This window comes from Thalassophryne amazonica, chromosome 8 (genome assembly GCF_902500255.1).
Source record: "Thalassophryne amazonica chromosome 8, fThaAma1.1, whole genome shotgun sequence".
Lineage (NCBI taxonomy): Eukaryota > Metazoa > Chordata > Actinopteri > Batrachoidiformes > Batrachoididae > Thalassophryne > Thalassophryne amazonica.
Window position 1 is genome coordinate 61,320,423 of NC_047110.1, and position 27,823 is coordinate 61,348,245.

The 27,823-nt window shown below is 40.6% G+C and overlaps 1 protein-coding gene across 1 annotated transcript; it reads left to right on the forward strand.

Annotated features, from left to right (window-relative positions):
* The first annotated feature begins 14,543 nt into the window (after positions 1-14,543).
* Positions 14,544-27,325, forward strand: fbxl22 (F-box and leucine-rich repeat protein 22). The gene is made up of 2 exons (XM_034175616.1): positions 14,544-14,931; positions 26,837-27,325. Exons 1-2 carry the CDS (start codon positions 14,594-14,596, stop codon positions 27,183-27,185), a joined length of 687 nt encoding a protein of 228 aa, XP_034031507.1. The 5' UTR covers positions 14,544-14,593; the 3' UTR covers positions 27,186-27,325.
* Positions 27,326-27,823: the final 498 nt, after the last annotated feature.

The window sequence follows — 27,823 nt, forward strand, 5'->3', positions numbered from 1 at the left end:
TGTGTTGTCAGAATTAGACAATTTAGAATGTTTTCTTGTGCAAGAAAAAAAAACCTTTATATTTTTTAAAGGCCAATAATTAAGTGAAAAATGTTTTTTGTTTTAATCCAGCAAGCAACAATGTTTAATTACTGTTTTAAATGACACATGTTTATATTAGTCAATGGCTTCTATATAGCGACCATAAAACATTCCATTAGTCCCATAAAAGGTCCTGGTGAAGTTGATGATGGAATTTTATTCAGTTCTGCTGGAGGATAAAATCAATTAAACTGTTTTAAAAGTACAGGAACTGTCGTACAGTTAAATAATGTTAAAGCATATTTTTTGCAGTTTAATAAATCTGTTGGCATTTCATGTCCTTATCTATATGTTCTGATAAAAGTTTGATGTCACATTTTTTGCTAGTTTATTAAAAATAAAAAACTAAGAAATCACAGGTATTCGCATCCTTTTCCATGAAGCTCAAAATTGAACGCAGGTGGATCCTGTTTCCACCGATCATCCTTGAGATCTACGCCGTAATTAGTCCACCTGAGGTAAATTCAGTTGCTTGGACATGATTTGGAAATGCACACACCTGTCTATATATAAGGTCCCACAGTTGATAGTGCATGTCAGAGCACGAACCAAGCATGAAGTCAAAGGAATTGTCTGTAGACCTCCGAGATGGGATTGTCTTGAGGCACAAATCTGGGGAAGGGTACAGAAATAGTTGTGCTGCTTTGAAGGTTCCAATAAGCACAGTGGCCTCCATCATCTGTAATTTGAGCCGTTCGGATCCACCAGGACTCTTCGTAAGATGGCCGCCCTTCTAACTGAGCGATTGGGGGAGCAGGGCCTTAGTCAGGGAATTGTACTTGCGATTGTACTTATGAGCATCCTTATGTTCGAACATGGTGTTCGTTATGGACAGTCCGTGACTAGCACAGAAGTCCAATAACAAAGACCATTCAGGTTTATAACCCCAATTCCAATGAAGTTGAGACGTTGTGTAAAATGTAAATAAAAACACAATACAATGATTTGCAAATCCTCTTCAACCTATATTCAGTTGAATACACCACAGACAAGATATTTCATGTTCAAACTGATAAACTTTATTGTCTTAGTTAGGGAGGTGACCAAGAACCTGATGGTTACTCTGTCAGAGCTCCAGCATTCCTCTGTGGAGAGAGAACCTCCCAGAAGGACAACCATCTCAGCAGCAATCCCCCAATAAAGCCTGTATGGTAGAGTGGCCAGACGGAAGCCCAGACCTGAATACAATTGAACATCTCTGGAGAGATCTGAAAATGGCTGAGCACCGACGCTCCCCATCCAACCTGATGGAGTTTGAGAGGCGCTGCAAAGAGGAATGGGCAAAACTGCCCAAAGATAGGTGCACCAAGCTTGCGGCATCATATTCAAAAAGAATTGTGGTTATAATTGCTGCCAAAGGTGCATCAACAAAGTATTGAGCAAAGTGTGTGAATACTTACACAGTGGGGAAATAAGTATTGGATCCACGGTCTCATTTTGCAAGTTTTACCACCTACAAAGAATGGAGAGGTCTGTAATTTTTAAAGTAGGTACACTTCAACTGTGAGAGACGGAATCTAAAAAAAAATCCATAAAGTCACATTGTATGACTTTTAAATAATTAATTTGCATTTTATTGCATGAAATAAGTATTTGATACAATACAAAAACAGACCTTAATATTTGGTACAGAAAACTTTGCAATTACAGAGGTCAGACAATTCCTGTAGTTCTTGACCATGTCTGCACACTGCAGCAGGGATTTTGGTCCACTCCTCCATATATATCTTTCAGGTTTTGAGGCTGTCGCAGGGCAACTTGAGTTTCAGCTCCCTCCAAAGATTTTCTATTGAGTTCAGGTCTGGAGACTGGCTAGGCCACTCCAGGACCTTGAAATGCTTCTTACAGAGTCACTCCTTAGTCCTTAGTTGCCCTGTGTGTTTCAGGTCAAGCTGGAAGACCCAGCCAGGACCCATCTACAATGCTCTTACTGAGGGAAGTTGGTTGTTCACCAAAATCTCACAATACATGATCCCATCCATCCCTTCAATATGGTCCAGTTGTCCTGTCCCTGTTACAGAAAAGCACCTCCAAAGTATGTTTCTACCCCCATGCTTCACTAGGAGTTGTATTCATCCTTTTTCCTCCAAACACGGCAAGTGGAGTTGATACCAAAAAGCTTTATTCTGGTCTCATCTGACCACATGACCTTCTCCCATGCCTCCTCTGGATCATCCAGATGGTCACTGGTGAACTTCAAACGAGCCTGGACATGTGCTGGCTTGAGCAGGGGGACCTTGCGTGCCCTGCAGGATTTTAAACCATGATAGCATCATGTGTTACTAATGTAATCTTTGTGACTGTGGTCCCAGCTCTCTTCAGGTCATTGACCAGGTCAGCCCATGTAGTTCTAGGCTTTCTCAGAATCATCCTTACCCTATGAGGTGAGATCTTGCATGAAGCCCCAGACTGAGGAAGACTGACAGTCATCTTGTGTTTCTTCCATTTTCTAATAATTGCGCCAACAGTTTTTGTCTTCTCATCAAGCTGCTTGCCTGTTCCATCCCAGCCTCATGCAGGTCAGCTCTTTGGTCTTGGCAATGGTGGATAGGTTGGAGTGTGATTGATTGTGTGGACAGGTGTCTTTTATACAGGTAATGAGTTCAAACATGTGTAATTCATACAGGTAAAGAGTGCAGAATAGGAAGGTTTCTTAAAGACAAACAGTGAGAGACAGAATTCTTGCTGGTTGGTTGGTGATCATATACTTATTTCATGCAATAAAATGCAAATTAATTACTTAAAAATCATACAATGTGATTTTCTGGATTTTTTTTTTTTGGCAGTTGAAGTGTACCTATGATAGAAATTAGACCTCTCTGTTCTTTGTAGGTGGGAAAACTTGCAAAATCAATAGTGGGTCAAATACTTATTTGCCTCACTGCATGTTCATGTGATTTCTTAGTTTTTATTTTTAATACATTTGCGAAAATTAAAAAAAAAACGTTTTTCATGTTGTCATTATTGGGCGTTGTGAGTAGAATTTTTAGGGGAAAAAAAATTAATATACTCCATTTTAGAATAAGGCTGTTGTGTGGAAAAAGTCCAGATGCACTGTGTTGCAGAGATTCAGTTAAGGACATCATGACATGGTGAGTCAGGGTACAGGCTGTAATCGCCTTCCCCACAGCGGCATTTTCCAGTGTCCTGCCTTCGCTCCCCCCTCCTTCTGCTTAACAGGCTCATGAAACAGGACGTAACTCATGATGCAGTGCTGTGGAGTGAGGAGAGCAGTATAATGGTATCCTGCCATGTGCAATCTCAAAATGTCCTCTGAGCAATTTCAGACACACTGAGCCATCGTTTACTGTTCTTTTTGGTGAAATACTGCACAACACTGGGTGTGCTTGTGCCTTTCTTCCATGGGTCTTTTGTGTATTAGGATTCGAAATTACAGGGTTTTGTTGATTATCTTAAATTGCAGACAGAGTGGACCCTGACCAATTTGGTGTCCTAGGCAAGATTTTTATATGGTGCCCCCTACATGTACAGCTGCAACCCCCAAATCAGGAAAAAGTTGGAACAGTATGATAAATATTGTTGTTGCATTTTTATTTATTCACCCCCCCCCCCCCCCCCCCCCCAAAAAAAAAAAAAAAAAAATCTTCACACTTTCTCTGTCAGGGATGGGTCAGAACTGCACAGTATCCATAACCTCTTCTTCCCCAGCCATGTCTTTGTCATATGTGCAGAATGTGATTTTATGTTGTTAAAAAATGTATCAATCAATCAATCAATCAATTTTATTTATATAGCGCCAAATCACAACAAACAGTTGCCCCAAGGCGCTTTATATTGTCAGGGAAGGCCATACAATAATTACGTAAAAACCCCAATGGTCAAAAAGACCCCCTGTGAGCAAGCACTTGGCGACAGTGGGAAGGAAAAACTCCCTTTTAACAGGAAGAAACCTCCAGCAGAACCAGGCTCAGGGAGGGGCAGTCTTCTGCTGGGACTGGTTGGGGCTGAGGGAGAGAACCAGGAAAAAGACATGCTGTGGAGGGGAGCAGAGATCAATCACTAATGATTAAATGCAGAGTGGTGCATACAGAGCAAAAAGAGAAAGAAACACTCAGTGCATCATGGGAACCCCCCAGCAGTCTACGTCTATAGCAGCATAACTAAGGGATGGTTCAGGGTCACCTGATCCAGCCCTAACTATAAGCTTTAGCAAAAAGGAAAGTTTTAAGCCTAATCTTAAAAGTAGAGAGGGTGTCTGTCTCCCTGATCAGAAGTGGGAGCTGGTTCCACAGGAGAGGAGCCTGAAAGCTGAAGGCTCTGCCTCCCATTCTACTCTTACAAATCCTAGGAACTACAAGTAAGCCTGCAGTCTGAGAGCGAAGCGCTCTATTGGGGTGATATGGTACTATGAGGTCCCTAAGATAAGATGGGACCTGATTATTCAAAACCTTATAAGTAAGAAGAAGAATTTTAAATTCTATTCTAGAATTAACAGGAAGCCAATGAAGAGAGGCCAATATGGGTGAGATATGCTCTCTCCTTCTAGTCCCCGTCAATACTCTAGCTGCAGCATTTTGAATTAACTGAAGGCTTTTCAGGGAACTTTTAGGACAACCTGATAATAATGAATTACAATAGTCCAGCCTAGAGGAAATAAATGCATGAATTAGTTTTTCAGCATCACTCTGAGACAAGACCTTTCTAATTTTAGAGATATTGTGTAAATGCAAAAAAAAAGCAGTCTTACATATTTGTTTAATATGCGCTTTGAATGACATATCCTGATCAAAAATGACTCCAAGTTTTCTCACAGTATTACTAGAGGTCAGGGTAATGCCATCCAGAGTAAGGCTCTGGTTAGACACCATGTTTCTAAGATTTGTGGGGCCAAGTACAATAACTTCAGTTTTATGTGAGTTTAAAAGCAGGAAATTAGAGGTCATCCATGTCCTTATGTCTGTAAGACAATCCTGCAGTTTAGCTAATTGGTGTGTGTCCTCTGGCTTCATGGATAGATAAAGCTGGGTATCATCAGCGTAACAATGAAAATTTAAGCAATGCCGTCTAATAATACTGCCTAAGGGAAGCATGTATAAAGTGAATAAAATTGGTCCTAGCACAGAACCTTGTGGAACTCCATAATTAACCTTAGTCTGTGAAGAAGATTCCCCATTTACATGAACAAATTGTAATCTATTAGATAAATATGATTCAAACCACCGCAGCACAGTGCCTTTAATACCTTAAAACAATGTCATCTTGAAGGCAGCATATGTTGTTATATGTTATTCTACAATCTCAATATACTTTTCTGCATTAATGTTGCCATAGACGTGTGATTTACATTTGCCTTGGGCACTGATACAACTCCATACCATGGCAGTCAGTCCCTGGCTTTTGGACTTGTTGCTGATAACAATCTGGATGGTCTGCTTTGTCTTTGGTCCTCTTCTTCTATCTAGGATGATTTACATTGTATCTTAGATAAGGTGTGCACAGTTATTCCTCAGTGTTATACAAAACCTTGTATGCGCATGTGATACTGAAAACTGCGGTTGAAATGACATTTTTCCACAATCATTTTACTGATTAAAATGCACTAAAACAGTTACAGAAAGTGATGAGTGGAAAACATTTCTGCTCATTTTACTAATTAAAACTACTTTGATACTCAGTAATGTCTCTTTTCTTTCTCTGGTACATTGATAATAAACACAGCTCTTAGGTATTTTGACTGTATTTTGTATTTGTTTATTTTCTAACCGTGTTTTTTGTTTCCAGGGCTTAAACTGGCAGCACCGCCTCCTTGCTGGTCCATGAGAATACCTGGCTACTGACCCCTTTAGCTCATTTTCTATAGGGCTCCATGCACCAAACCCAGAGACATCAATACCAATTCTGGACAAGAACATAAGGCTTCTTTTGTGTATAGATTTAAATGACATTTCTGAATGCAACTCCCTTCAGAGCTTGCCAAACGTTTCCAAAGTAATCTCTTGCCTGTGTGGTTATATCAGCTATTGATGAATGATGGCTCTTAATTGCAGCACTTCACAGCATGGTGGCTTAGTGGTTAGCACTGTTGCCTTACAGCAAGAAGGTCATGGGTTCGATTCCTGTGTTTGTGTGGGTTCCCTCTGGGTACTCCAGTTTCCTCCCACATTTAAAGACATGCAGGTTAGGTGAATTGGAAACCTTAGACTTGTCCTTGCAAAAGAGGTCTTCATTTCAATGGGACTAACCTAGTTAAATAAAGGTTAAATTAAATTAAAAATTAAATTAATGCAAACCCTTTCCCATTACCTACTGAAATTCCTCCAGATTCCTTGATTCATTTAATGATATTTTGCACTGTAGAGGGAGAATTATTATTGTAAAGGGTGACACAGTGGATTAGTGGTTAGCACTGGTGCCTCACAGCAAGGTCATGGGATCACTTCCTGCCTGTCCCTATGTGTGTGGTTGCATGCTTTCACTGTGTTCACATGGGTTCCCTCCAGGTGCTCTGACTTCCTTTTGCTTCCAAAGACATGCGGTGAACTGGTAACTTTAACTTGTCCATAGGTGTGCGTGTGAGTGTTAATATGTTTGTCTGTGTGTGACCCTGTGATGGATGTGCGTCCTGTCCGTGGTGTGGGTGTATTTCCACTCTGACGATTATCCCATCACTTGCTGGGGGAAAAAGTTGGTTAACATCAAACAGTGCTGAGGTCTGGCAGACTCTGCAGGAGTTAAGTTGAAGTCAGTCAGGCAACACCGGTGTTCATCGTGCTCCCCGAAAAATTTAACATGGTTAAAATTTTCGACATTCTTGCTAAAATTGAAAGTCTTGTGCTCCACTACCACTACGCCACCTCCTCTAGCATGCCATTACTGCTCCATTTGCCTCTGCTGACCATGACGAGCATCAGCATTTCCCGATTGACATCGACTGGAGTCTGTAAGACCTTAGTGCTGGTCGAGTTTGATCTCTCCCTTGGCAAACGGCGTGCTAACCATCAGCGTGGGAATGCACACACTTCCCGGACAGGATGCGCGTCCATCACAGGGCCACACACAGATAAGCAACATTCACACTTACATGCAAATGTCACACTAATGGCATGTGTTTCAAAGATGTTTGAGAATCTGTTATGTTGGCCAGAATCATCCACTTCAGATCACAGTGTGAATCGGCCTCTCGCCCTGTGCCTGCTGAGATAGGTGCCAGGCTTCCCATAACCCTTGATTGGAGTAAACAGATATAGAGAATGAATCAATGAGTACAATAAACAATGGTGCAATAAACAGTGCAAACTGGCCTACTTTGTCTTCTCAGATCATCATGTCAGTTAATTCCCCACAAGTGGTACTTGCTGTGCATGCTTCGTGCACATACAGGACCTTTTAATGAGTAAACCCACAAAAGCTTAGAGATTCTTTTGCAGGGACAAGGAGGGCATTTGAAAAAGTGTAAAATATTTCACTGTTTCAATTAATAAATCTTGACAAATACAGTACAGTTCCCACCCAGCTGTCACTGTGTGCTTGGAACCTAAGAACTGGGACCTAATCAATCAATCAATCAATCAATTTTTTTACATAGCGCCAAATCACAACAAACAGTTGCCCCAAGGCGCTTTATATTGTAAGGCAAGGCCATACAATAATTATGTAAACCCCAACGGTCAAAACGACCCCCTGTGAGCAAGCACTTGGCTACAGTGGGAAGGAAAAACTCCCTTTTAACAGGAAGAAACCTCCAGCAGAACCAGGCTCAGGGAGGGGCAGTCTTCTGCTGGGACTGGTTGGGGCTGAGGGAGAGAACCAGGAAAAAGACATGCTGTGGAGGGGAGCAGAGATCGATCGCTAATGATTAAATGCAGAGTGGTGCATACAGAGCAAAAAGAGAAAGAAACAGTGCATCATGGGAACCCCCCAGCAGTCTACGTCTATAGCAGCATAACTAAGGGATGGTTCAGGGTCACCTGATCCAGCCCTAACTATAAGCTTTAGCAAAAAGGAAAGTTTTAAGCCTAATCTTAAAAGTAGAGAGGGTGTCTGTCTCCCTGATCTGAATTGGGAGCTGGTTCCACAGGAGAGGAGCCTGAAAGCTGAAGGCTCTGCCTCCCATTCTACTCTTACAAACCCTAGGAACTACAAGTAAGCCTGCAGTCTGAGAGCGAAGCGCTCTATTGGGGTGATATGGTACTACGAGGTCCCTAAGATAAGATGGGACCTGATTATTCAAAACCTTATAAGTAAGAAGAAGAATTTTAAATTCTATTCTAGAATTAACAGGAAGCCAATGAAGAGAGGCCAATATGGGTGAGATATGCTCTCTCCTTCTAGTCCCCGTCAGTACTCTAGCTGCAGCATTTTGAATTAACTGAAGGCTTTTTAGGGAACTTTAGGACAACCTGATAATGAATTACAATAGTCCAGCCTAGAGGAAATAAATGCATGAATTAGTTTTTCAGCATCACTCTGAGACAAGACCTTTCTGATTTTAGAGATATTGCGTAAATGCAAAAAAGCAGTCCTACATATTGTTTAATATGCACTTTGAATGACATATCCTGATCAAAAATTACTCCAAGATTTCTCACAGTATTACTAGAGGTCAGGGTAATGCCATCCAGAGTAAGGATCTGGTTAGACACCATGTTTCTAAGATTTGTGGGCCAAGTACAATAACTTCAGTTTTATCTGAGTTTAAAAGCAGGAAATTAGAGGTCATCCATGTCTTTATGTCTGTAAGACAATCCTGCAGTTTAGCTAATTGGTGTGTGTCCTCTGGCTTCATGGATAGATAAAGCTGGGTATCATCTGCGTAACAATGAAATTTAAGCAATACCGTCTAATAATACTGCCTAAGGGAAGCATGTATAAAGTGAATAAAATTGGTCCTAGCACAGAACCTTGTGGAACTCATAATTAACTTTAGTCTGTGAAAAAGATTCCCCATTTACATGAACAAATTGTAATCTATTAGACAAATATGATTCAAACCACCGCAGCGCAGTGCCTTTAATACCTATGGCATGCTCTAATCTCTGTAATAAAATTTTATGGTCAACAGTATCAAAAGCAGCACTGAGGTCTAACAGAACAAGCACAGAGATGAGTCCACTGTCCGAGGCCATAAGAAGATCATTTGTAACCTTCACTAATGCTGTTTCTGTACTATGATGAATTCTAAAACCTGACTGAAACTCTTCAAATAGACCATTCCTCTGCAGATGATCAGTTAGCTGTTTTACAACTACCCTTTCAAGAATTTTTGAGAGAAAAGGAAGGTTGGAGATTGGCCTATAATTAGCTAAGATAGCTGGGTCAAGTGATGGCTTTTTAAGTAATGGTTTAATTACTGCCACCTTAAAAGCCTGTGGTACATAGCCAACTAACAAAGATAGATTGATCATATTTAAGATCGAAGCATTAAATAATGGTAGGACTTCCTTGAGCAGCCTTGTAGGAATGGGGTCTAATAAAGATGTTGATGGTTTGGATGAAGTAACTAATGAAAATAACTCAGACAGAACAATCGGAGAGAAAGAGTCTAACCAAATACAGGCATCACTGAAAGCAGCCAAAGATAACGATACGTCTTTGGGATGGTTATGAGTAATTTTTTCTCTAATAGTTAAAATTTTGTTAGCAAAGAAAGTCATGAAGTCATTACTAGTTAAAGTTAATGGAATACTCAGCTCAATAGAGCTCTGATTCTTTGTCAGCCTGGCTACAGTGCTGAAAAGAAACCTGGGGTTCTTATTTTCTTCAATTAGTGATGAGTAGAAAGATGTCCTAGCTTTACGGAGGGATTTTTTATAGAGCAACAGACTCTTTTTCCAGGCTAAGTGAAGATCTTCTAAATTAGTGAGACGCCATTTCCTCTCCAACTTACGGGTTATCTGCTTTAAGCTACGAGTTTGTGAGTTATACCACGGAGTCAGACACTTCTGATTTAAAGCTCTCTTTTTCAGAGGAGCTACAGCATCCAAAGTTGTCTTCAATGAGGATGTAAAACTATTGACGAGATACTCTATCTCCCTTACAGAGTTTAGGTAGCTACTCTGCTCTGTGTTGGTATATGGCATTAGAGAACATAAAGAAGGAATCATATCCTTAAACCTAGTTACAGCGCTTTCTGAAAGACTTCTAGTGTAATGAAACTTATTCCCCACTGCTGGGTAGTCCATCAGAGTAAATGTAAATGTTATTAAGAAATGATCAGACAGAAGGGAGTTTTCAGGGAATACTGTTAAGTCTTCTATTTCCATACCATAAGTCAGAACAAGATCTAAGATATGATTAAAGTGGTGGGTGGACTCATTTACGTTTTGAGCAAAGCCAATAGAGTCTAATAATAGATTAAATGCAGTGTTGAGGCTGTCATTCTCAGCATCTGTGTGGATGTTAAAATCGCCCACTATAATTATCTTATCTGAGCTAAGCACTAAGTCAGACAAAGGTCTGAAAATTCACAGAGAAACTCACAGTAACGACCAGGTGGACGATAGATAATAACAAATAAAACTGGTTTTTGGGACTTCCAATCTGGATGGACAAGACTAAGAGACAAGCTTTCAAATGAATTAAAGCTCTGTCTGGGTTTTTGATTAATTAATAAGCTGGAATGGAAGATTGCTGCTAATCCTCCGCCCCGGCCCGTGCTACGAGCATTCTGACAGTTAGTGTGACTCGGGGGTGTTGACTCATTTAAACTAACATATTCATCCTGCTGTAACCAGGTTTCTGTTAGGCAGAATAAATCAATATGTTGATCAATTATTATATCATTTACCAACAGGGACTTAGAAGAGAGAGACCTAATGTTTAATAGGACCACATTTAACTGTTTTAGTCTGTGGTGCAGTTGAAGGTGCTATATGATTTTTTCTTTTTGAATTTTTATGCTTAAATAGATTTTTGCTGGTTATTGGTAGTCTGGGAGCAGGCACCGTCTCTACGGGGATGGGGTAATGAGGGGATGGCAGGGGGAGAGAAGCTGCAGAGAGGTGTGTAAGACTACAACTCTGCTTCCTGGTCCCAACCCTGGATAGTCACGGTTTGGAGGATTTAAGAAAATTGGCCAGATTTCTAGAAATGAGAGCTGCTCCATCCAAAGTGGGATGGATGCCGTCTCTCCTAACAAGACCAGGTTTTCCCCAGAAGCTTTGCCAATTATCTATGAAGCCCACCTCATTTTTTGGACACCACTCAGACAGCCAGCAATTCAAGGAGAACATGCGGCTAAACATGTCACTCCCGGTCCGATTGGGGAGGGGCCCAGAGAAAACTACAGAGTCCGACATTGTTTTTGCAAAGTTACACACCGATTTAATGTTAATTTTAGTGACCTCCGATTGGCGTAACCGGGTGTCATTACTGCCGACGTGAATTACAATCTTACCAAATTTACGCTTAGCCTTAGCCAGCAGTTTCAAATTTCCTTCAATGTCGCCTGCTTTGGCCCCCGGAAGACAATTGACTATGGTTGCTGGTGTCGCTAACTTCACATTTCTCAAAACAGAGTCGCCAATAACCAGAGTTTGATCCTCGGCGGGTGTGTCGTCGAGTGGGGAAAAACGGTTAGAGATGTGAACGGGTTGGCGGTGTACACGGGGCTTCTGTTTAGGGCTACGCGTCCTCCTCACAGTCACCCAGTCGGCCTGCTTTCCCGGCTGCTCGGGATCTGCCAGGGGGTAACTAACGGCGGCTAAGCTACCTTGGTCAGCACCGACTACAGGGGCCTGGCTAGCTGTAGAATTTTCCACAGTGCGGAGCCGAGTCTCAAATTCGCCCAGCCTGGCCTTCAAAGCTACGAATAAGCTACACTTATTACAAGTACCGTTACTGCTAAAGGAGGCCGAGGAATAACTAAACATTTCACACCCAGAGCAGAAAAGTGCAGGAGAGACAGGAGAAGCCGCCATGCTAAATCGGCTAAGAGCTAGTAGCTACGTTAAGCTAGCGGATTCCTAAAAACACGCAAAGTGAATAATGTGTAAATAATTTAGAGGTGATTCAGCAGAAGGAGTGCTTTAGTTAAGGCACGTAAAGATTACACTGGGAAACAAATCGTAATCTAGATAACTAGATCAATCTAACTGCGCAGATTAAACAGCTAACAGATACAGAAAAACACCGCTGTGCTCCGGAACAGGAAGTGATACAATACCGCAGTTTGCTGCAGTTTGCTGCTGTGCACTCTAAGGACAACCACACTGCGCTCTTAAGGTATAAGCTCTTTTGGAGAAATTTCAGCAACCAAAATAATGTGGGCCCATTTTAAAAATAAAACTGCAGGGGGAAAATTTTAATAAGTTCCTTTATGCCAGGAGCAATAGTTCACCTTACAGCAGCACAAAGGATTCTGAGTGAACTGTAATATAAATAATTGTTCATTTATTATGTTATTGAAGAACAGGGATGCCAAGTAATGCGTCACTTTAATCTCACCACTTTTTTTTAGTAACAAGTAATCTAGCACATTAATATTTCCAAATCAGTAATCAGATTAAAGTTACTTCTCCAAGTCACTGTGCATTACTATTATTTTTGTATTTTTATACATTATAAATCAGGGGTGCCAGACCGGTTGATCACAAAGATAGTGTAGGTCAGTCGCAGCATTAAAACTGGCCCGTGGGCAGAGCAGCTCCGAGTTGAAAATAACAGTTGTCGTTTCTCAAAGTTTCTCAAAGCACGGTGACGGCAGCACACCTGCACTGATCTTTACTAAGACATTTTTATGCTTTTTAAAACTGTGCTGCTCTGTGAGGGTCTTCATTAAAATGAATGAATTAATTTTAATTAAAATTAATTCAGCTCCAGGATGAATGAAGACCCAGGACGCGTAATAACAAGAAATATTAATGCCCTTTTTCTAACCAAATGCAGCTAAAGTCTCTTTCTGAGGACAACATGACATAAAAAATGCTGATAAATCTTTCTTACCTGTCAATTTGGTCATGCTTTCTGCATAAATACACATGATCCATTCTTGCTGCTCAGACGGCAAACCAGCGGTGAATCCAGACGGAAAGGGGGCGTGGGGGGAGACTCTGTCCCCCACAACACCTCTAGATTAAAGGTTCACTTTTGAAGACATCTTTTCTTACTACCACTACTACTTGAAATAATAATAATAATAATAATAATATGAGCAAAGCGATGTGCGAGCAGTGCAGTTCCAGGAACGCTAAACTGAAAGGTGGTGTGCATCTTGACAGATCTTGAGGTAAGTCAGTGAGTGTGAATTGCATCTCACAGACTTTATTTTACTTTTGTGTGGTTGTTAGAAATGTGTGTGAATAAAAAACTTTTAGGAGTTATTGTTGCTATGTGCATTCAGGACATAGTCGTAGATGATCTGTCCAGATTTTGGGGTGATATGATGCATATATTCAGCAGCAGGCAGTCTGCGCTGCAGAAGGGAAGCAGAGTAAATTCTGATTAGTACTTGGCTAGGAGAGTACTTGGGAAGACCAGGGGGCTGTGCGTGTTTCTCCAGTGACAGGTTTAAGGAACTGTGTGATGTTTCTCAGTGAAATTGCGTAAAGAGGGGCATCTGGTGTAAAACGTGCCAAACCCCGATGCAGATTTGTGCTGGATCTGCTGTGGTAACCCTGAGCAGCAGGGATCAGCTGAAAGACCAACAACAGCATAATGCATATATTCAATATTAACCATATTTTTGGTTCTTTTGTGGGAATAATAACTCATTACCATGGTAGATACTTGATACTTGCACTATACAAACACCGACAGATGTGCTGTCTGGATTTCAGGTTGGTATGGTGCATATATTTGCATACCTTTAGCACACTAACTCAATAACATCAAATGCAAATTTGCATGTCACTTCAACAGCCGATATTAAGGAGTGCTTTATAAAAACAATAGTATTCAGAATTATTCTGAAAACGTTGCCCTGATATAAATATACATAATAATTAGTGTTGCCAAACAAACAGGACAAAATTCATGGTTGTCAACAAAGTGGGATATTGTGCAATTCATGTGTGTCATTAAAATGCTCTAATGAAATTTCTCCCTCCACAGATCCTACAGAGGCACACTGGACTGGTGCTTAATTCTAGATATGAGGTGGAAAAATGTATGAGCACCACCTTTTAACAATAATGCTACGTTATCAAAAATTATATATTTATCATAAACCACAAAATTTCAGACAAACAACTAATGTAGTTTTAAATTGACAATTTGTTGTGGGTTAAATAGCGTCCATTTGAGAAGTAGGACGTGGCAGAGTAAACATTTGCCTCAGTCCAACAGGCTGTTTGCTGCCTGTTTAGAGCCGTATGACAGATGGAAAGTGAGTGCAAGGCTCAAACACTTCCATGTTTGTCTGTACCACCAGTTGTCTTCCCAAAATAACCTCTCGTCCACGTCCTTATATGTGCAGGCCTGCAGCATGTGCCGAAGGAGGCATCATGTATCTAGGTCACACAATACATGCTGCAGACTCATTGTTGCTGCTCACCATCAGGCCTCTTATTACTTCGAGCGCAAGGTCCCTCTTTTTGTGTTGAGATGACCCACGATGCATCTCACCCAACTCAACCAGGAGTGTCTCCTCCACCTTTTCTCTTTCTTGGACAAGGACACCCGGAAGAGTCTATCCCTTACATGTCACCGGTTACAAGAGGTCTTCCTGGACCACCGTCTCTGGAGTCTGCTCCGTTTCACTTCTCCGTGTCAGCTTCGGTGGGACAATTTTGTGTTGGGACCGTCCTTGCGGTACTTGACTATTTGCTGGTACTCCAGCAGGGTCCTGCAAGTGTGCAACATTGAGGACTGGCTGAAGACCGCGTTTCAGAAGGACATCTGCAGCAAACACGAGCGTGTGGTCAGCACATTCCTGGCCCACGTCTGCCACATGTGAGTGTTTGTGGGATTCTCTGGTGATTTGTCACATCCAACTAAACATTTCTTTACCCCCACAGCCAGTGATGAAAAACAGAAGGTTAACTGTTGAATTACACATTTTATGTTGCAAAGCAGCAGCACAAATGCAGCCTCAAATGTATATTTTCATCATGTGAAAGTTTACGAAGAGAATGAGGAAATCTTAACTCTATGTGAATCTTCAATACAACAACACAATAAGATGTGCAGCATAGTTTTTTGTTATTCATGGTCAATACTAAGATATTTATAATTATCTGTATGGCTGAAATGATTGGTTGATTGAGTTGGATAGAAATCAAATGTAATGCTTTTGATTGCAGAATAAATACAAGTTATTTAGAAGAGGAAGGGAGAAAAAGTCACATGTTCATGTTGTGCAGCAGATAACTGAAACAATCCTGCAAATGGTGATACAAGCATCAAATTCGGCACAAATACTCCGTAGACATTACTCTTTTGAAATAACCGATTAGCCACTGGAATTTTCAATAGGCAGCCAGGTAGGGGTTAATTGAAGAATTACACAGAGGTCAAAATTAAAAGATGCTCCAATCACATAGAAAACTACACCACATTATTTGCTTGATCATAACGATTCCAAAAAGGTATAGTTTGGACTATCTGTGACTGAATGTTATGGATTTATGGGGTAAAAACAGCAAGAATGGTGACAGAGGTCAGTTTCAGTTTGTACAGGGGTCAAGAGTTAAAGTTGCTCCAATTTTGGCAAAAGTGATGCAAATTATTGGTTGAGCTAATAGGATTAATAAATGGAATAGTTTTGACAGTGTTGAATGTTTGGTCTCCAAAGTAAAGGTCAAACAAGCACAACGTCCATTGGATTCTATGACATGAAAATTCAGTTTGTCTTCTATAATACGTTCCAATTCTAAGGTTGAACTCTACTAGTGTATACTAAGGTATATCTAAATATCTAAAAGAAGAAGAGTAGAATAGAAGAGTAGAATAGAGTGGAGCCACTTAGGTGCCTGGTCTTGAGAACCAGAGATGGTAGGTTAAAAAGTCATGTCACATATGTCAACCTGTAACATGATAACTAAGCATGATACATGGTCCAAATTATTCCTTTTTAAAACTCTGTTAACTCAACTAATGATTTGCATCACTTTTTACCAAAATTGGAGCAACTTTAACTTGTGATCTCTGTACAAATTGAAACTGACCTTTGTCACCATTCTTGCTGTTTGTACCCCATAACTCCATAACATTCAGTCACAAATAGTCCAGATAGATAGACCTTTTTGGAATCTTTATGATCAAGTGAATAATGTCATTTAGTTTTCTATATGATTAGAGCATCTTTTAATTTTGACTCCTGTGTAATTCTTCAATTGACCCCTACCTGGCTGCCTATTAAAAATTCAGGTGGCTAATTGGTTATTTCAAAAGAGTAATGTCTAAGGAGTATTTGTATCGAATTTGATTATTGTATTACCATTTTCAGGATTCCGCTCTAAATATGCTCTCATGTGCTGTGTTAATGTGTTCCAGCTTCTCACAGAATTTGCTTTTTTTTTTGTGTTCTGACAGAACTGATTTTGACTTGTTTTGAATTGTTGCTTGCAACAAATTTAAACTGCTTCTAAACTTCTGGTGTTTTTAATTAGTTGAACCAGATATTATTTTGTTTTTCTATTTACCAAAACTGAAATGTGTTACAGATTTTTACAACTACTTACATACATTTTCAAAGCTCTGTCTCTTTCTTCAAACTTAACACACAAAACTGTACTGTTGCTCACACAAAAAACACAGTGACGCATTCAACATATTATAATCACATCCCAAAAGCAAACATTTGTCTCACATTCTAAAACACTTCGGGTGTCCCCAAAAAATATGCAACATTTTATCAGCAAAGAAAATGATCAAAGCATATGTCTAGGAAATAAATTTATGGCTGGATAGAAAGCTGAAAGGTTGAAGTTTTTCATACCAATGTCAATAATGGCCCTGCAATTTGTCAATCTAGCACCTGTTTGAGACTCTTGGTCTGGTGCCAAAACTCAATAATTTTTGTTCGCTGAGTATGGTTAATCTTTGCATTTTCCTGAGTCTGCTTGGCATCACATAAACTTCAGGGCCTCTGCAAGGTAAAAAAGAAACATAAGTGATTAAGTTTGTAGCATTTAAGGGTCAAACCGATGTTTTTAAATGTTGTATATTTTGTTTGGGACAACCCTATATACATGTCAAGATAGAAACTGCACTGTGGTCTGTAAGAAACTGTGATTCTACCAGTAGAGATTGCAATCGGAGTCTCTACCAGTAGAGATTGCGATCATAATCTCTGTCATCCATCAGAGTGCTACTTTGACAACATTTGGGTCAAAGTTTCTACCAGTAGAGAATGTAACAGCACCGATCAACCATACTTGAAAAAGTAAACACTGATCAGAAATGTAGTAAAATATCAATTGGGAAGTCCTAGTCATATTTTCCTATATTCAGCAACTAAAATCGTGTTGTAGTTTTGTATAATCAAGCATTGTGCATTTCAAGTATGTGAAATGGAGCATTTTCCAAAATTTTGGTTTTCAAACTCAATAATGTAACTTTAGTTACAAGTTCCTCTGAGAACTATTTTAGATTATGATCACAGTCTCTACTGGTAGCAACTTCGATTGCAATCCTACTGTAGAGACTGTGATCTGGCAGAATCGCAGTTTTCTACCTTGACATATATTTCCACACACAAGTAGAATTGGTCTGAAGAGAGAAGCAGAAATATACACAGTAAGCACGTAAGGTGGGTCCTTAATCCCCTAGTTGACTTAGGTTTAGGAATCGGGGTATCTAGGTTTACTGCATCCCGGACCCAGATATGCGGCTGAAAATGAATGAAAGTATTTGGTTTGGCAATAATCCTGGATCAAAACTACAATTGAGGCTTTCAATAAGTTCCTGGAGAAGTGCATCTGTGTGTGGTGACAGTGCTGAACTAGTAGAGATGTCAGTTATCTCAGCAGTGACCTTCATTTTTCTGAGTTGCCTGCCTTTAAGATTGACAAACGCCTGGGAAGAGTTTTTGGAATCATGAAGTCAATGGACTGAGGTGTTTGGTGATGCAGATATTTTGCAAGAGAATGCTTATTTTTGGCCTGAGACAATGACTGGATCTTTTTGGTACTAGATATGTTTGGAATGATCTAGTGTCAAATGACCTGTTACTTCCAGAGACACAGATGAAGAATATCACTTGTATTTTGCGTCAGTTCTGACATTTTGGCCATGTGTTGCGTTTCTCCAGGCACGATCTAACATGTTGGTGGTTCAATGTTGAGGGCCCCAGCAGCTGGACAAGACCAAGGGAATGACCATGATTCACCTGGCTGCAGATAGACATTTGCTTTGAAGAAGTGGTGATTAAGTGGTTGCTTGGCTAGCTGCCATCCAGGACCAAAGGTAGTTAAGTGGTGCGACCTTATTCATATATTCATTCATTTTATGACACTTATCCGGGTCCAGATCATGGTTGCAACAGACCAACCACCTCATTGCACACTTCACTGTCCTTGGCCAATTCCTCTAACTCAGTGGTGGCCAAGAGAGTGCACGTTTTCTTTGTAACGGACTCTATCAGGTGATTTCACTGAAGAACTTATCCCATCTGCTCAAAGTGATGTTAATCAGTGAAATCACCTGCTGGAGTCAGTCGTTGTAAAGAAAATCTGCACCCTCTTGGCCACCTCTGGAACATCTTTGGACACTAATGCTTTAATTCTTCCACGGGGATCCTGAGGCGTTCCCAAGCCAACTGGGAAATATAATCCCTCCAGCATGTACTGTCTCTTCCCCTTGGCCTACTCTCAGTTGGATGTACCTGGAAGACCTACCGAGGTAGATGACCAGTGGGCATACTCACTAGATACCCAAACCACCTCAGGTGGCTCCTTTTGATGTGATGATACAGCGACTCTACTCCGAATCCCACCCACATATTCCAGCTTCTCACCCTGTTCCTGAGTGTAAGCCCAGATAACCGATGGAGGAACCTCATTTCCATCCCTTGAATCTCTGACCTTGTTCTTTCAGTCATTCAACAAAGCTCATAACCACAGGTTAAGATAAGAAGATAAATCCACTGGTAATTCTAAAGCCTCGCCTTCTGGCTCAGCTCTTTCTTTACCATGATGATCTGGTGCAATATCTACAGGACCTCAGACGTAGCCCCATTCCATCTGTTGATGTCATGCTCAATCTTACCCCCATTCATGAACAAGACCTTAAGGTACTTGAATCTACACTTGTGGCAATAATTCTTCCCTGATCCAGAGGGAACAAGCCACCCATTTCGGTCAGACGACCGCAGTGTCAGATTTGAAGGTGCTGATCCTTATCACCATTGTTTCACAGTCAACCTCAAACCCACCCAGTGCGCATCAGAAGTCACTGATGATGCCAACAGACCCATATCATCCGCAAAAAACAACAATGTAGTCTAAGATCACCAAACTGGTCACACTGCAATCCCTGACTGTGCCTTGAAATTCTTCCCATGAAAATCATGAACAGGATTTGTGACAAGGGGCAGCTCTATACTCTTGTATACTGCTATATAAAAAAGTTTAAGTGACTCTGCAAACTTGTCAATGAAGAAAGAAGGAATAACATAACAGCTCAGTCAGCCATTGGACGAGATCTTTTTGATCCCTTAAATTGGGGGACCACACACACGTGTCAATGCCCAAATGGTGTTACCTCACAATTAAATTATGCAATGGATGGACTTGACGAGCTGCTAAAAGACATAACAAGTGGTTTCTGCTGGCTTTGGGCCTTGTGCTTGTCTGTGTGGTTGCACAGAGGAATTAGCCTGGAGAGGCTTAATGAGGTCTCTGGACAGTTTCTTCCAGGCAGCCAGCAGTAACTGCTGACGTGAGGGAGTGTGTCTAGGACAAAAGAGAAGAAACAACACTGGCACACACTGTGCTCAGCGTGCATCCTTGTGGGATTTTAATGTATTGTGAAATTAAGAGATGGAAGCCAAGTGAGATAAGGGTCAAATCTAGAACCATCAACTTTGTCTGGGGCCTGCGTCTCACCAGCCCTTCAGCCGTGCTCTTGGCAACTGATAAACCCTCCCTAAAAGAAAGGCAGAGCATGTGACGAGGTGGGAGGGGACTGCTCGGGGCTGTGGGGGCAATAAAGAGTCATTTAGCCACAGACCCTCCCAGTCAGCTGCAGATTGGTGATTTACACAGGCAGGTGGAAGCCTACAATTGGCTCTTTGTTGCCATCAAAAACTGAACGCACATGTCTCTGGCTGCTTCTTACTGGATAAGACACGATCCAAACTCTGACACTAGGCTCATCTTTTATTACCCCTTCAAAGCAAAAGCTATGAAATGCAGCATGTCTCTATGAATGTTTATTGTGTAATTTCACATACTTCCATTGTAGTACTAATCAAATGCCAGAATCAGACAGAGGCATCAACAGCTCAGATATCTTGATTATCTTAATTGTGCAGTGTTACAATTTTACACAAAATAACACTGTCTTGCAGAGTGCATAACCTAAAGTTCAAAGAGTAAGAGCATTTTCATGCCAGTTAAATAATATCTTCTTGTGAAAATGACTTCAGAGCAAGTTATAGCCACAAAAAAGTATTAACAGGTGTTTGACTCCCCAGAACAGGAATAAAGAATAATGGAAACATAGACCTCTGTGGCTCTCATTCATGGCTCAGTACTGTTGTTCAATCAAAGGTGCCAAATGTCTGCTGAGCCCCAAATTATCAGAAAAAGCATCTTCTCTCATAACGTCGGGAGTGGCAGAGATGTATGTGAGAGTAGTGCTGGACATGTGGGTGATTCTTAGACTACGGCACTTATCATGTCCTTTGATCATATTGTATGAAAAAACAGAAAAAAAAGGGGAAAATTTCACACTTTTATGAGTTATCTTTACAATGAAAGTGTTTAAGAAATTTGTTCTAGTTGTCCTATGAGGACTTGTTCACTTTTCCTCAGCATCATTATATGCAAATATTGCCGTTTTGTGCTTGTCCCACACCCAGACTTTTGATCTTCAATGAAAAATAAATGGTACAGAAAATGTTTTTTCTAATGTTTTAAAATATCTCTGAATAAAATATCAGTAAAATAATCCAAACATAATTGGGGTATTCAATGTCATACAACTGTTGTGAATTTTTTTAAAACACAATGTAGTTTGTTAAATGTTAAATGTCCCTTTAAACATTTTGTATGAAAGATTGTTTGGGTAGTTTCTATGGAGATAAACAGTGACATCAGAGCACATGTATATAGCGCCAAATCACAACAAACAGTGTGCCCCAAGGCGCTTTATATTGTAAGGCAATGGTGTGGTGGGAAATTACATGTTACAAGGCCAATAGTGCCGTAGTTAAGAATCACCCCATGTACAGTAGTGTTCAGAATAATAGTAGTGATATGTGACTAAAAGGTTAATCCAGGTTTTGAGTATATTTCGTATGTTACGTGGGAAACAAGGTACCAGTAGATTCAGTAGAGTCTCACCAAGCATTCATGATACACACTCTTAGGCTATGAAATTGGGCTATTAGTAAAAAAAAACCTAGAAAGGGTGGTGGTCACAATAATAGTAGCATCTGCTGTTGATGCTACAAACTCAAAACTATTATCTTCAAACTGCTTTTTTAGCAATCCTGTGAATCACTAAACTAGTACTTAGTTGTATAACCACAGTTTTTCATGATTTCTTCACATCTGCGAGGCATTAATTTTGTTGGTTTGGAACCAAGATTTTGCTCATTTACTAGTGTGCTTGGGGTCACTGTCTTGTTGAAACACCTATTTCACGGGCATGTCCTCTTCAGCATAAGGCAACATGACCTCTTCAAGTATTTTGACATATCCAAACTGAACCATGATACCTGGTATGCAATATATAGGCCCAACACCATAGTAGGTGAAACATGCCCATATCATGATGCGTGCACCACCATGCATCGACTGCCTTCACTGGTGAACTGTGGCTTGAATTCAGAGTTTGAGGGTCGTCTCACAACTGTCTGCGGCCCTTGGAACCCAAAAAGAACAATTTTACTCTCATCAGTCCACAAAGATTCCTCCATTTCTTCTTTAGGCCGTTGATGTGTGTCTTTGGCAAATTGTAACCTCTTCTGCACATGTCTTTTATTAACAGAGGGACTTTGCGGGTATGCTTGCAATAAAACTAGCTTCACACAAGGCGTCGTCTAACTGTCACAGGACTTACAGTAACTCCAGACTGTCTTTGATCATCCTGGAGCTGATCATGGGTGAGCCTTTGCCATTCTGGTTATTCTTCTATCCAGTTTTGATGTTGTTTGCCATTTTTCCTTCCATGCGTCTCTGGTTTTTTGTCCATTTTACAGCATTTGGAGATCATTGTAGATGAAACAGCCGAGAAAGTTGTTGGCACCTGCGTATAAGTTTTCCCCTCTCCAATCAACTTTTCATCAAACTACGCTGTTCTTCTGAACAATGTCTTGAACGTCCCATTTTCCTCAGGCTTCAAAGAGAAAGCATGTTCAACAGGTGCTGGCTTCATCCTTAAATAGGGGGACACCTGATTCACACCTGTTTGTTCCCAAAATTGACAAACTCACCTGACTGAATGCCACACTACTATTATTGTGAACACCCCCCTTTTGTACTTTTTATTTTACTAATAGCCCAATTTCATAGCCTTAAGAGTGTGTATATCATGATGCGTGGTCTTGTTGGATTGTGAGAATCTACTGATCTACTGGTACCTTGTTTCCCATGTAACAATAAGAAATAACTCAAAACCTGGATTATCTTTTAGTCACATAGCACTACTATTATTCTGAACACTACTGTACAGGATAGTGTGACAGCGATGAGATGCACAGTAGGAATGACAGACTCATTCAAGGTGGAGGTGGGATTACAACAAGGATCAGCTCTGAGTCATTTTTTGTTTTCAATGGTGATGGACAGGTTGAAGGATGAGATCAGACAGGAGTCTCCATGGACTATGATGTTTGCAGATGACATTGTGATCTGCAGTGAGAGTAGAGAGCAGGTTGAGTCTAGCCTGGAAAGGTGAAGTTATGCTCTGGAGAGAAGGGGAATGAAAGTCAGTAGGAGCCAGACGTGTGTAAATAAGAGGGAGCCCAGTGGAAAAGTGCAGTTACAAGGAGTATAAGTGGTGAAAGTAGATGACTTTAAATACTTGGGGTCAACTGTCCAAAGCAATGGACAGTGTGGTAGAGAGGTGAAGAAAAGAGTTCAGGCAGGGTGGAGAAAGGTGGCAGGAGTGATTTGTGATAGAAGAATATCTGCAAGAGTGAAGGGGAAAGTTTACAAGACAAAAGTGAGACCAGCTATGTTGTACGGCTTAGAGATGGTGGCACTAACAAAAAGACAAGAGCTAGAGCTGGAGATGTTGCAATTCTCTTTGTGATTGACGAGGATGGACAAGATTAGGAATGAACATATCAGAGGGACAGCTCAGGTGGGACGGTTTGGAGACAAATATAGGGAGAAAGAACGCTGAGGATAGAGCCACCAGGCAGGCGGAGAAGAGGGAGACCAAAGAGGAGGTTTATGGATGTGGTGAGGGAAGACATGCAGGTGGTTGGTGTGAGAAAGGAAGTTACAGAGGACAGGGTGAAATGGAAATGACTGATCTGCTGTGGCGACACCTAATGGGAGCAGCCGAAAGAAGAAGAAGAAGAAGCAAAAACCGTCTACCTGATTTGTATTACCTCCGCCAAGGAGGTTATGTTTTCGGTCGAGTTTGTTTGTTTGTCTGACTGTCAACAGGAAAACTCAAAAAGTTTTGAACAGATTTTGTTGAAATTTTGTGGAGTGGTTGGAAATGACAAGAGGAACAAGTGATTAAATTTTAGTGGTGATCCAGATCACGATCCGGATCCAGGAATTTTTTAAAGGATTCTTCACCATTGCGGGATAGTGGGAATTTTGACATTCTAGTTTCTAACTCCACAAAAACAAGGCAGAAAGGCTTGAAAAAAATTAGGGTGTAACATAGTCAAATGTTCTATCAAACAACAAAGTTTGGTGATGATCGGATCCGGATTCCGGATCTGGTGATCTAGAATATGCAAAAATATAGGGAAAATACAAAAAGGGTCAGTGTGAGGTGACAAATGAAGCTAGAGATGCACAACTAACACCAAATTGTAGCTGAATCTGTACTGATTCAGTAAGGTGTCATCAGATTTGATGTAGCTTCAAATGTTATGGAGCTAGATCCAGAAGAAAACTGCCATTACCGAAAAATCATTTTTATACAATAACCTTTGAACTAATAAAGGCATAAAAGTGATTCCAAGTTCTAGTGGTATGTTTTCATGGTCAAGGATGTCAAATATAAAGGAAAGAAAAGTGTATGTATCATAGATTTGGTTGTAACACTGAATTGTTGAATAGATCACTGTGCCAAGGAGTGAATCTCTTTAGGGTCGGTGACCCTATGGCCTTGTGTAGCACATGCAACACTTAAAAAAATAGTTCTATTTCAGAATTTACTGTTATTTATTTAGAGAAGTGTTTCATAAATGTTAAAAAATTCATATATTTGCAGTTTAGTTGAATAATAAATTTAATTTTGTCTCATTTGTTTTTGTCTATAAGCACATGAATATCAATATCAGTGCTCAGATGACAGTAGCTTCTGGGAAAGGTGCAAGTTGCAATAAACTGTGATGCCAAGCGCTAAGGATACATGCTATCCAGTCACAGCAGATGAAACTTTTTTTTACTACTGAGCAAACATCATTGTTAGACTTTTTTAGGTTCAATGATTCCACGGCGTGTAGATGTTATGGCGTCAGTGACCCCATGGCGTTGGCGGAGGTTTGCACTCTCTGAGTGCTTCTAGTTAACTATGCTTTATTTATAAGCTTATTGATTAAATTACATTATATTTATCCAGAGTGTCTGTCGAGTCAAAAATATTTGTTATTTGCAGTAATTCTGTTTCCCAAGTGTTACTTAATTTTGGATCACAAAATAATTAACTGCTGATTATTCAGCCAATAATAAACATGAAAGTCTAACTTGTAACTACACAAAATTTAAAACTTGTAATATATAGTTATGCAAAAACCAGAATTCATGTTTATACTGTGTTTGCCAAATGTTCCTTTACATGTAATTTGTATGTAACTTTGCAGGTCCTATATTGATAAATTATAGCACATGGTCTGAAGTGAGTGGTGCATGCCCACATAAAGAAGTTATATTTAGTCAGCTAATCATGGCCTGAACATAAAATAAACCAATCAGGTTCAATTGAATTTATTGACATAGCGCCAAATCATAATTCACTCCAAGGTGTTTCACAAGGGTAAGGTTTAACCTTACCAAGCCCTCTGAGCAAGGACAATGGCGAAAAAAAACCTTCCTGATGAACAAGCGATCACCTGCCTCTCACCCTATGACTGCTGGGATAGGCTCCAGTCCCCCCCCCCATGAACCTTAATTGGAGTAAGTGGGTATAGAAAATGGATGGATGGATCCAATTCTAAATGCCCCTATATAAAAACATTGGGCCAAATGTTTCACCTTGGCCCAATGCTTTTATATAAATTATTTTGTTCACACACAGACGGACACACGACTGAAAACAGTTAGTACCCCTGTGTGTGCTACCTCACATGGACGCATTTCAATATGCTCAGATATATGAGTGCTGTTATATTTTCTTTGCTACTTTCAAAAGCAGGATGTCAGAAGGTAAGAATAAATGCTTGTCTCTGCTGATTTCACCTTCTGGTTTCCTAAAATGGAAACCAGAAGGTAAAATATGTAACTGTAATGTAAAGAGTGCCACTGCTGGTCTGTGAAGGAGGTCTGCCTCTTGGGTGCTTCTTCTATACATACATACACACATATATATATATTTTAGGTAATGGGTCTGTGTGTGTGTTTGTGTGCAGAGTTTTGCACAGAAGTGAGAGGAGGCACAATGATTGGGTGCATTATGTAAGAAGGGTTGATGAAGTTTTTATTGCTGTCATGTTTACTTCCATTGGCTCTACCTTCTGGCTTTGAGATCACAAACTGTACTGGAAAGCAACGGAGTATCTCAGTACTGCCAGCTTCTTGTTCCTCCTCCCTTTTCATTGACGTCAATACCGTGCAATTACATCCGCTGATAGACCGGTCCCATGCAGCAATGCAAGCGGGCACGTGCATCGACTGTGCATGTAACAGGGTTACTGGGACAGTACCCACAACACTTGAAAAGGGCCGGGGAGTGGGGAGGGTGGGGTGTGGGGGTGGAATGTGTGTTGGCTCACATGTGGTTAAGTGGTAAGATTATATAAGTCTTTATGTAATCCGCATCAGTGAACGTGAAACGACATCTTCAGTCCGGTGCCGTGAGAACGTGTGTGCCAGCTCTGCCTGCAGGCTGGAGCGTTTCATGACTGGGAGAAAAAAAAAGACATTTTTTACATTTTGTTTCTGCAAACTTAAATCCAGAAACCCTTTTTTCACCATGCATGCATCAAACGTGGCACTTGTTCCGAACTGCAGCACCACCAGACACTGCTTTTAATCACAAAGGCTTTTTTTAGAGGAGGGAAACATACACCCAGAGGAGTGTTAAAAAAAACCAAAAAACAGCCTGTCAGTATTAAACTGCTCAACTGTCAACCAGATCAAATTGCTTCTCCTTAGTAATGTAAGATTCGGCACACAATAAAGAGTATTGTTTACTCCAGATGGGTTTGTTCATGAAGATAACCACTTACTACTCTGCTACATGTCCCAAGGCACCACAACTAAAAGGACACAGATCTTTCTGTCAGTTTTGTCCAAACTTCCACTGTGTGATGACTGACAGACTGCTGTCTGGCCCACAGGTGTCCCCACCTGCTTTCCTTAACGTTGTCCGGCTGTGGCCACATCACTGACCAGGATGTGACCTCTGTACTTAGGAGCTGCAGGAAGCTGCGCCATCTGCATCTGGAGAATTGTGTCTGCATCACAGACTGCATCCTAGAAGCTGTGGTGGCCCATGGTGTCAGTTTGCGACAGGTAAAAGTGGATTTCTGCAGGAACATCACTCAAGCAGGGTTGCAGGAGGTCAGAGAGAGGAGGCCGGACATTCAGCTGAGTGCAGAGAGGAGCGCTGGCATGATCCCTGACAGCGTGCCCGAGGAGAGGGTGACCATCAGGAAGACGCTGCAGAAGGTTCTGCAGTTCTCCTGATGGAAACAGCACCACTGGCTGTATGAACTGTGATGATATATGAACATCTGTTTTGTACTCAGTGATATTGCTTTTATGTGGCACATTTTATAATTGTCTTCCAAACAAAACAAATGACAGTAAAGTCTTATTTTTCTGAAGACCTTATTGTTGATCTATGACAGACTGGATAAACTTAATTGAATTTTGTACACAATTTTGTCCATCCAATTAATATGTGTATATGGCCCCACCTCAAAAAGTACTACATCCATCTCACCCTGTCTCTGTATCTTCCTCTGTCACACCAACCACCTGCGTGTGCTCCATCAGCAACATCCATAAACCTCCTTTTTTGCCTCCCTCTTCTCCTCCGGCCTGGTGGCTCCATCCTCGGCATCCTTCTCCCTATATACCCTGTGTCCCTCCTCTGCACATGATCAAACCATCTCAATCTTTCTTTCTTTCTTTTTTTTTCTTTTTAATATTTATTTCATTCATTTAAAAGAAAAACAGAAAAGCAAAAAACAAAAGCACCACAATACCAGAATGAAAAGGAGCAGAAAGAAGAACAAGTCTTATGATTTCTGCCCCTTTTAACAATACAATCTTTCAATATACAGCATCATAGTCAACATTATTTAACAGATTGCATTTCT

Coding starts and splice junctions, on each gene's coding strand:
- fbxl22 (XM_034175616.1), top strand. CDS start 14,594: ATGCATCTCACCCAACTCAACCAGGAGTGTCTCCTCCACCTTTTCTCT. Junction 14,932..26,836: donor CTGGCCCACGTCTGCCACAT/GTGAGTGTTTGT, acceptor TCTGGCCCACAG/GTGTCCCCACCTGCTTTCCT.